Below are 10,035 nucleotides of genomic sequence, written 5' to 3' on the forward strand. Positions count from 1 at the left end.
GAACGTGGTTCTTGTTTGCTTTTGCAAAGTGTGACTGTTGGTGAATAACGCGGTGCATCGCAGACCGCCTGCTGCCCTCTGCCGTGCTCAGGAGCTTTTCTGAGCTGGGCTGCAGCCCCACGGCACAGCCTCGCATCTGGTGACGGACTGAAGCCGGAGGATCCTGGCAGCAGAGGACGCTGCTGCCCCATAGGAGGACTCGCAGCTCTACCGACCTCATTGCTGGTGAGGAGGCAGAGGTGCCCCCAAGCGATGAATGCAGGCCACCCAACCTCACACCTCGTGTGGTTCACCAGGAAGAAAGGTGGGCACGGGTAATACTGCATCAAAAGTGACTGCAGGGTGTGGGGGCCCGGGTGATGCTGTGGGATGGGTGTGAAAGGAGGGCGCTGGGGGTCCGTGCCAGTCCTTGGCTGCAGGATTGGTGCTCATGGCAGCACCTTGGGTTCTGTGGCTGTGGGACTGGCTGTCCCTTCCTCCTCCTGCCATGGTGGGGGCTGCAGCACCCCGATGTGTCACCTGGCTGCCCCCAGCATGGTGGGGCTGAGGAGAGGGCTGAAGTGCAACCAGGTGAGGGGAAGTCAGCTTTGGGGGAGGAGGGGGGGGGGGAGGCTGCCAGGGGTTCTGTCTGCAGCCTGGAGCAGCACAGGCATAAGATGGACAGGTAGGGGCAGGGATTGGGATAGAGCAGGGACAGGGGCAAAGAAGCAGGGCCGGGATAAGAACAAGGATTCAGCAGGGGCAGGATGGGCAGAAAAGGGGCAGGACAAGAGTGCAGCTACTGCAAGAGATTTGAGTATGGAGAGAGGACAGGAAGGGACTCTGAGCATCCCGAGATGGGCAATGAGCAGGAACAGAGGAGGAATGGAAGGGGTAACAGGAAGGGATGGGATACGGCACGAGGACTGCAGTGAGCTCACACAGGAGCAGCCCTGGAAGGGCGCAGAGGTGCTGTGGGTGCGTGGGGAGGGGAGGCTGAGAGCAGGGTGCTGAGGGGGTGGGTCAGTTCCAGAATCCAGGTCTGGGGGAAGGTGCAGATGTGCTTCTTCGTGTGTGTGGAAACGGGCCAGGAGGGCTTTCTCCATCCCCTTCCCAGCAATGGAGGTGATGTGGTTCCCTGGGTTCTCCCTCAGTTCCCGTTCCCAGAGGCACACGAGGGCGCCAGTTCGTGTCCTGTGTCCCACTGCTCCAGGCCGTGCCCCGGAGCCCCCTGTGTGCCCACTGCTTCCTGGCTCAGGATGGCCTTGTGTTCCCCCAGCAGCATCCATTCTCCTGCCTCCTTTCCCCAGCAGATCCCATCTGGGACAGACGGAAGAGACCCTGTGGAACACGAGTGGTTGAGGGCGTGGGCTCATCTCCCCCCCACCATACCAAAGGGCTGAGCACGCCCCGGCTCCACGCATCGAGTGCTGCACGTGGCTGTGACGCAGGACCTGCAGGGACACAGGGCTATGAGGATGCAGGCCGGACTCCGACCCCGTGACGTGGGGGCAGTGGGGCGAGAGCACCCAGGCCGCTTCCCGGGGCAGGTGCCGCCTTCAGGCCCACGTCAGAGGTGGCCCCACGAGGCGATGGCCCAAAACAGCCCAGCCCTGAGCCGCTGACCCATGCCGCATGAGTGGGGAGAACAAATCCCAGCGCCCAGGCTTGCTGCCAGTCCCCCGAGTCAGGCACCCTGGCTTCCTGTGCCTGGCTGCCCTGGGACCACTGGGCCGTGATTCCTGCTGGGCAAGGGTCAGTGTCTGATGCACTGACTGTGTCCATTGCACAAAGGATGGGGTAGCTGGGGGGGCACCGAGCACTGTGAAGGGAGGTGGGCACTCACAGCTGTGTGCAGGGTTGTGCAAACACACGGTGATCCCCAGTTGCTCACAGTGCTGGTATGGCATTAATTTGGGGTGGGCTCTTTGAGAGCTAGAGCAGACTGTGGAGAGGGGAAGGGGGGGGGGGGGTCCAAAAGGAGCCATCACCAGGGGTGGGTGACCCGATGCCGGGGAGAGGTGGGTGTCCTGTGGGATGCTGGTGCCGCGCGTAGCCCCTACACGGGGACCGGAGCGTCACCGCGGTGCCAACCAACAGCTGGCAGAGGGCGGGCGCTGCATTGAAGCAGAACCCGGCCCTTGTCTGGGGCTGCGCTGGGAGCTGAGCCGGGGCCACGTCGGGCTGCGCCGTGGGCCGCATCCAGGGCCGCGTCAGGTCCGTGCCGGGGCGCACCCGGACGCGGCCGGCGCACACGCGGCTCCGCACGGGGCAGCTCCGGGCCCGGCCCGCACGTGGTCTCGTGGCGCTCTGCCCGCCCAAGGACCCGGTGGGTGCGCCGCCGCCGCCGAGCGGAACCGACCAATAGCAGCGCGACCCCGGCCCCGCGGCGCCGAGCTGACCAACGGGAGCTGCGAGCCGGCTGCTGACGTCACGCGAGGGCGGGCGCTGGGTGTCGGCGGGCTATAAAGCCGAACGGGCGGAGGGCAGCCGCGCCAGTGAGAGGCGGAGGGGCGGCAGAGTGGAGCTGAGAGCGGCGTCCCTCGTGCTGCGTCCCGGCCTTCCCGCCCGGCGCTGTTGGTGAGCGGTGCGGCCCTGCGGGGCCTCGCGTGGCGGCGGGACCGGGGCGGGAGGGGAACGGCCGTTGGCGGTGCGCGGGAAGAGCGTTGAGGCCCCGCTGTCCGCCCGCAGGATGTGCCGCCCGCCGCCATGGAGCCCGGCCCGGCCCTGAACGCTCGCAGCCGCCCGCCCCGCCGTGCAGCCCTATAGCGGCGGCAGCTCCGCGTCCCGCTCGCCGCGCAGCCTATTTAATTCCCCGCCGTAATTTATTGTAGCGTCCCCATATCCCCCCCCCCCGCCCTTCCCCGCCCCGCTCACGCCCCCTCGTAGCCCGGAGCTTTGGCCATGGAGCTGCCCCTCTCCGAGCCCACCGCCGCCCCACTCACCCCCTTCCTATGGATGCTGGTGCTGGGCTTCATCATCGCCTTCGTCCTGGCCTTCTCGGTGGGTGCCAACGACGTGGCCAACTCCTTTGGCACGGCCGTGGGCTCCGGCGTGGTGACGCTGCGGCAGGCCTGCATCCTGGCCAGCATCTTTGAGACGGTGGGCTCCGTGCTGCTGGGGGCCAAAGTCAGTGAAACCATCCGCAAAGGGCTGATCGATGTGGAGATGTACAACGGCAAGCAGGAGCTGCTGATGGCCGGCTCCATCAGCGCCATGTTCGGTGAGTCCCAGTCACGGTGCTGTGACACCCAGGTGTGCCCCGTGCTTCCTCACCCGCCTCCCTTTTGCCTTCCAGGCTCGGCCGTGTGGCAGCTTGTGGCTTCGTTCTTGAAGCTCCCCATCTCGGGTACGCACTGCATCGTTGGAGCGACCATTGGATTCTCGCTGGTGGCCGAAGGGCAGAAAGGCGTCAAGTGGTCCGAGCTGCTAAAAATCGGTGAGCTGGGCAAGGCGATGCTCCAGGAGCAGCGTGCCCACCTTGGTGCGTGGCACCGGCTCCTGGCAGGGCTTCCTTCCCACGGCGGGGCTCCAACAGCACCTCTTTCCTCCTAGTGTTGTCCTGGTTCATCTCGCCCCTCCTTTCCGGCATCATGTCTGCCGTCCTCTTCTTCCTCGTCCGTAGGTTCATTCTCCGCAAGGTAAGGATGGCCCAGCTGTGCTGGCAGGCTGTGGAGCTCCTGCTGCTCGCTGCTTTGTTTGCTGGGCCGCGTGCACTGCAGTGTGTCTGTGTGTCCTTGTGGCTGAGCGATGGGGAGCCTGGGCCCGCTCTTGTCCCGTGAGGTGGGGACCAGGAGATAAGGAGCTTTTGCTTGCCTCTTCCAAAACATCTGGGCTGTTTCAGTAGGGGCAGCTGCAGCTTTGCTGCTGGAGTTGATAAGGTTGGAGCTGCATGCCATGCTTTTCTGGACTCATGTGAGGCTCTCGTTCTGCAGTGGTAGTTGACAAGTGATGATGGTGGCTTTTTTTGAAGCCGGGAAGAACCAAAATTGTCCCCGGTGCCTGGAAACTGCACTTCCCTCTGCAGGAGAGGCAGCCTGAGCAGCCCACACCTCCTGGCTGTTCTGCTGCAGCTGCTTCCCCACTGCTGCGGGTTTCAGCCTCCCAAAGTCAGGATTCAGGGTGCTGCTTTGTGCGTGGTTTGTGGCCGTGTCACTTCAAACTCCCTTCAGCTCCTCTGGTTTCCTTTGGTGTTTGGAGGAGCTGCTGCCCACAGATGTAGGAGCTTTTCCATCCCAAACCGCTGGAGAGCAACAGGTCTGGTGTGGGGGCTGTGCTGGGGGCAGCCGCGTGAGGACACTCTGGTCGTGAGCCATTCTATCCTGGCAGCTGAAAGCTGTGCTCAAAGCTCCACGGCCAAATTGCTCTGTGTTCCTCCCTGCCCTAAACCTTGCCTGGTGGCAGCAGCACCCTGATGGGGCAGTGAAACCTCAAGGGAATTCACGGGCTCTGTCTGTGCTGGAAAAGATTTCTGCTGTTTAGGGAGTCTGGAAGTCTGGGAAAAAAAGGGTCTGGCACCCAGAATGTTGGGGGGTGCAGCTTTGGAGGTTGTTTTTTGGGGGTGATGAACTTGAAGCACGCTGATCCTTCAGGTTGGGGGCATTCAGCTGGCTGCCCAGAACACCCGGCTCTGGCGTTCTGTATCAGCACTTTGTTCTGCACGTTTCGGTTTAATGACGCCCGTGATTTTAGGTCTGGAAGAACTACTTCTGCTCCAAGAGATGTTAAGATCTTATCGCTGTGCTTTCTGCCTGGCAACCCTTTCAAAACGCTCCGGCGTCACTGCTGTGGGAGCAGCCTTGCATAACTGCCCTTTCAGAGCCCTGCTTGCCACCTCCCGCTTCCCGCTGTCCCTTGGTGTTGGCAGCAGGGCTGGGGCTGGGGTTGGTGCTCCTGCTGCCTCCGGGCGCAGGTCTGGAGGGCAGCAAAGCTGCTTGCAAGCTGAGTGCTTTGTCGTTCTGCCCGAATCAGTGAGAAAGAGGCAAAAGCTTTGAGGAGGGCTTTTCTCCCAAAGCACCCGGTGGGACCAAAAGCCCCACGCAGCCGGAGTGCAGGGAGGGGATGCAGGGACCTCCAGCCCAGAGCTGCTGCTGGAGCCGGGCGCCCAGTGAGAGCTGTGCTCTGCAGCTCTGCAGCTCCAAACGTTGTCTTGCAGGCCGACCCCATCCCCAACGGCCTGCGTGCTCTGCCCGTCTTCTACGCCTGCACCGTGGGGATCAACCTCTTCTCCATCATGTTTACCGGCGCGCCCTGTAAGTACGCACTGCAGTGCTTGAAACTCAGTTTGGAAATCCTTGATGAAGCCTCCATTAAATGCCCGATTTACCCCTTTTTGCTTTTCAGGGCTGAATTCTCCTAGAAGGCGGCTGGCCTGTGCCGGTTTCAGAAGGCGGCAGGCTAGCGTGCGCTGAGTTCTGGGCTAGATAGGTGCCTGCCTGAACTAAACCCCACAGAACTTTCCCCTAGAGCTCCAGATAGTGATGTGTCCCCCCCTGAGCCGGGTACCCAGATGTTGCTGGGGCTGCTGTTCTCCCCGTGGCCCTGTAGTGAGGTGTGGGGCCAGAGGCTCTTCCCGCACACCCGGCCCTTAGGAGTGAACTAATTATCCCTGAGGCTTCCTGGCAAGAAGAGGTGGTGTGCTGCAGCTGGCACCTGTGCTGAGAAGAGGAGCTCGTATCGCAGTTTGCAGCCCCTTTGGGAACAGCAGATTGATGTGTTTGTGTTTGGCTGTTGTGTAGGGGGACGGCTGGGCCAGGTGACGCCCGCCAGGCTGGCACACAGAGAGCAGCGCCCACAGAGCCGAGGGCAGGTGGTGCAGGAAAACACACAAATCATAGCTTCCATCAGGCAGAGCTCTCAGCATGAGCTGTTTTCAGTCTGAGTGGGTTTCCTGTTGTGGAACAGTGGAAGAGGTCATTGGAGGCTGGAGGTGGAGTGACAGGAGGCAGCGTTGGCTTCCGAGGGTTTTGTCTGTAAACAGTGCCTGGAAGGCTCTGGGGGGTGTCTGCTTCCCTGCAGCATCCACAGGAGGAGGGGGAGAAGAGGCAGCAGCGGGGCTGTGGCCTCCAGCTGTCGGCTCTGGGCTCGCAGCGTTGTGCAGCTGCAGTGTTGGTGCAGAGGAGCGGCGTGTTGCTGCCTTCAGCAGGGCCACCTCCTGCTTGCTCTGGGGGCCGCGTGCCAGCCCCTGCCGAAAGGCACTTGAGGAGCGCTTGGATTCCTCCTACAGGGCAGGCGTTGCAGCAGGAGCTTTGAGTTGGGGTGTGCAGCTGAGAAACCCCCTTCCTGGAGCCGCTGAGGTCCCCGTGTGCCAGGCAGGCAGTGCGGTGCTGCGGCAGCCGTGCCGCTGTTCTCTTTGACATTGCAGCAAGGCAGGGCGCAGGGCTGTGCAGCGGCTGAGAGCGTTCCTGTTGCTGCTCAGGCAGAATGCACACCGGGCACTAATCGGGTTTGGCTGCAGGAGGGAGGGAAAGAGCCTGAACATGTGGAACAGATTAGCTTTCCGTGGGGGAGACCGCGACCCAGTGGGGCTCTGTGAGATCCAGCTCTTGTTTTCTGTGTGGTCTCCGGGCTGGGGGAGCAGAGTCGGACACAGAGGGGGTCCCCGGGGGTTTCAAGATCCCTTGTTTTATTTCCTAGTGCTGGGCTTTGACAAACTGCCTCTCTGGGGTATCCTCCTCATTTCGGCGGGGAGTGCTGTTGTCTGTGCTCTCGTCGTCTGGTTCTTTGTATGTCCGAGAATGAAGAAGAAAATTGAACGTAAGTACCGGCGTTGTGCAGCTCTGCGAGCAGGGCTCCTTTCTGCAGCCAATCTCATTACCGTGGGGCTGTTCTTAGCAGGGATCTGTGGCTTCACATAGCACTTAAGCTGCTCTGGGTTTGTGCAGCCGAGCTGTCGGCCCCAGGTGCCTCCGGCCAACCCCACAGCATGAGGGGCACCCCAAATTCCTGCTGGGAGCAGCGCCGTGCTGCTGGCTGGCAGCCGGTGGCCCTGCCTGCACTGCAGGCTGCTAACCTTGAATGGCAGCGTTCCTGGGGATCGATGAGGGTTGCGAGACAGAGCTGTGCAGGCTGGTGAAATCCTCCCCCCGGGGCAGAAATACCCATTGAAATACCCAGCAGCAGTCTGTAGCTCTGGCAGCACAGGAGGGCTGCGTGCTCTCGCATGCAGATATAGCATGCAGCCTGCTTCCTCATTTGCAGACCTGTAGGCGAGAGATTAACGAGTGTCCTTGTCAGCTGCTGTAATTGGGGTGTGATTGACAGCTTTATGTCTGCCCTCAGAACCCTTTGAGCTGCTGGAGCTCCACGCAGCTGCAGGGCAGTCTCCCTCCTCTGCCTCACTGTATGCCTCCTTCCTTCCAGCCCATGGGAGCAGCCTGGGCTTCCAGGGCTTGCCTTGGGAAGCAGAGGCAGATGGGGGTGTTTGGGCTCGCAGCTTCGTGATGGAGAGGGGGGACCCCAGGAGGGGGTGGGCCGCTGCCCTGGCACAGATCACTGCATGGAAGTGGTGATGGCTCACGTTGCGGCTGCGGGGCAGGGCGGCCCGAGGAAGGTTGGTTTGTTGGGAGAGGGATCTGTGCCCAAGGAGTAACTGGCAGAAGCCCCGTGGCGGTGCTCACCACACCCGGTGTGGGTGTGTGGGGATAAAAATAGGAGCTAAGCTGGCTTGTGACGGCCTGGCTGCCGCCTGTCGGACAAGGTATGACTGATGAGCATCGAGGTGGAAGGGGAGCAGCAAAGTTCAGGATTGAGGAGAAGCTGTAAAGCGATCGGTCTGCCATAAATGTAGCGTGGGGGCACGACCCGGGGCAGGTGTGGCTGTGCCAAGGGTTGGGATGTAACGGCAGCCGCCTCTGTCTGCAGGAGAGATAAAATCAAGTCCCTCTGAAAGCCCGCTGATGGAGAAGAGCAGCAGCCTGAAGGAGGAGCACGAGGAGCCCAAGGTGCCCCTGGGCGACGCTCCCTCAGGCGATGCCAAGAGCCCCAGCGCCGAGGCAGGGTCTGCTGTGCCGCAGCGGATGGCCATGGAAGAGAGGACAGTGTCCTTCAACCTGGGGGATGCAGAGGAGGCCCCCGAGCGGCTCCCGAGCAGCGACCTGAAGGAAACCAACGTGGACGGAGGTGAGCAGCGCTGGGGGCTGCGCTGGGGCTGCGTGGCGGCTCCGGTTGGGCGCTCACTGCTTTCTCTTCTGGCAGGAGCCGTTCAGTTGCCCAGTGGTAACCTCATGCAGTTCCACCAGCCCGTGGGCCACCACCTGAACTCCAGTGGGCAGTACCAGTACCACACCGTGCACAAGGACTCGGGGCTGTATAAGGAGCTGCTGCATAAACTGCACCTGGCCAAAATGGGGGACTGCATGGGGGATTCGGGGGACAAACCCCTGCGTCGCAACAACAGTTACACATCCTACACCATGGCCATCTGCGGCATGCCCCTGGACTCCCTCCGGGCCAGGGAGGGTGAGGAGATGGAGAAGCTGACGTGGCCCGTGGCAGACACCAAGAAACGGGTCCGCATGGACAGCTACACCAGCTACTGCAACGCGGTGGCCGATGTGCACCCTGCTGCCGACGTGGATCTGAATGCTGCTCAAGTAGAGATGGGCCTCGGGGACAGGAAGGGCAGCAGCAGCTCGCTGGAAGAGTGGCAAGACCAGGACAAGCCCGAGGTGTCCCTCCTCTTCCAGTTCCTGCAGATCCTCACAGCCTGCTTTGGCTCTTTTGCTCACGGTGGCAACGATGTCAGGTCAGTAGCAGCAGTGCCGTGGCTGCTCCCGGAGCTCTGAGCTGCGCTCTGGGTTCTGAACCGCTCGCCTTTCTCTTGCAGCAATGCCATCGGCCCCCTGGTTGCGCTCTACCTGGTCTATCAGACAGGGGACGTGGCCACCAAGGTGGCAACCCCCATCTGGCTGCTGCTCTACGGGGGCGTGGGGATCTGCATCGGGCTGTGGGTGTGGGGCCGCAGGGTCATCCAGACCATGGGCAAGGACCTGACTCCTATCACACCATCCAGGTAAGGTGGAGCTCTGCTCCTGGGGGCTGCGTGTGCCCAGGGGGGAGAACCGATTCCCTCCGGTGCGGCTCGTGGCAGTGCCTGCCTGCACACCCACCCTGTTGTGCACAAAGGTTGGTCCCACCGTGCGCAGGATCCGCACATGCAGAGGGGCTGTGGGCTGGGCTCTGTCTCACCTTCCTTCCTGTTCTCATCCTTGCAGTGGCTTCAGCATCGAGCTGGCATCCGCCCTGACCGTGGTGATCGCCTCCAACGTGGGCCTCCCCATCAGCACGACGCACTGCAAGGTAGGGCCGTGGGCTGTGAGCTGAGCGTGGCTCCCTGCGCTCCTGGAGGGGCTGCAGACCTCAAGGCTGGGAGAAGGGCGGGTGGCAGAGCTGCAACCCCGGTGCTGAGCAGTGGGGCTTTGGGGCGGGGGGGGGGGGGGACGGGGGCTGCACGGAGCGGGGCCCTCCTTCAGGTGGGCTCGGTGGTGTCGGTGGGGTGGCTGCGCTCCAGGAAAGCGGTGGACTGGCGCCTGTTCCGCAACATCTTCATGGCCTGGTTCGTCACCGTGCCCATCTCGGGCCTCATCAGCGCTGCCATCATGGCCCTCTTCAAGTTCGCTGTGCTGGGAGCGTGAGGCCGTGCTGTGCCTGCTTGCTGCTGCCCCAGGAGGGGGGAGGGGGGGGGTCACACACAGCCCCCCCCCCCCCTCCCGGCCATGGGGCTCCCTCCGTTCCTCTGCGTGTTGTCACCTCCGGCTCTTTATGGTTTATTTTTTTAACGTTCCATGTCTCTCAAGGCAAGCTGAGCGGTGCTGGGCTGTCCTGGTGCTGGGCTGTCCCGGTGCTCCCAGCCTAGTAATGACAGGGCCGCTTTATTTTTTTATCCCTGCCCCCCCAGTTGAACCCGGACCCCTGCAGTGACCCCCTGGGGGCTGCGGGCTGTGCTGTGCTCGGCTTTGCCCCCCGCACTGCTGCTACCTCGGACTCAATAAAGGTTTCCTTCGTACGCCAGTGCTGTGCCTCGCTTTGGGGGGGGGTGGGGGGGGGCGGGGAGGG

General features: G+C 62.5%; 1 protein-coding gene across 2 annotated transcripts; it reads left to right on the top strand.

The window, feature by feature from the left end:
* Positions 1–2,820: 2,820 nt before the first annotated feature.
* On the top strand, positions 2,821–9,985 carry SLC20A1 (solute carrier family 20 member 1). Of its 2 annotated transcripts, none has more exons than XM_042886886.1 (11): positions 2,821–3,202; positions 3,278–3,418; positions 3,535–3,620; positions 5,135–5,231; positions 6,616–6,735; positions 7,843–8,100; positions 8,176–8,725; positions 8,807–8,992; positions 9,195–9,279; positions 9,453–9,640; positions 9,678–9,985. In XM_042886886.1, the coding sequence occupies exons 1-10, from the start codon at positions 2,884–2,886 to the stop codon at positions 9,612–9,614; spliced, it is 2,004 nt and encodes a 667-aa protein (XP_042742820.1). In that variant the 5' UTR covers positions 2,821–2,883; the 3' UTR covers positions 9,615–9,640; positions 9,678–9,985. The 2 variants fall into 2 exon arrangements, with proteins under 2 accessions (XP_042742820.1, XP_042742821.1); XM_042886887.1 differs by having other exon boundaries at positions 9,681–9,985.
* The last annotated feature ends 50 nt before the right edge of the window (positions 9,986–10,035 follow it).

The sequence above is a fragment of the Lagopus leucura genome, unplaced genomic scaffold (genome assembly GCF_019238085.1).
Source record: "Lagopus leucura isolate 7727_CA_CO unplaced genomic scaffold, USGS_WTPT01 Super-Scaffold_100065, whole genome shotgun sequence".
Lineage (NCBI taxonomy): Eukaryota > Metazoa > Chordata > Aves > Galliformes > Phasianidae > Lagopus > Lagopus leucura.

Excerpts from the sequence above, each read along its gene's own strand:
- SLC20A1 (XM_042886886.1), top strand. The coding sequence starts at position 2,884 with ATGGAGCTGCCCCTCTCCGAGCCCACCGCCGCCCCACTCACCCCCTTC. Across the intron at positions 3,203-3,277 it reads CTCCATCAGCGCCATGTTCG|GCTCGGCCGTGTGGCAGCTT; the intron begins GTGAGTCCCAGT and ends TTTGCCTTCCAG. Across the intron at positions 8,726-8,806 it reads CACGGTGGCAACGATGTCAG|CAATGCCATCGGCCCCCTGG; the intron begins GTCAGTAGCAGC and ends TTTCTCTTGCAG.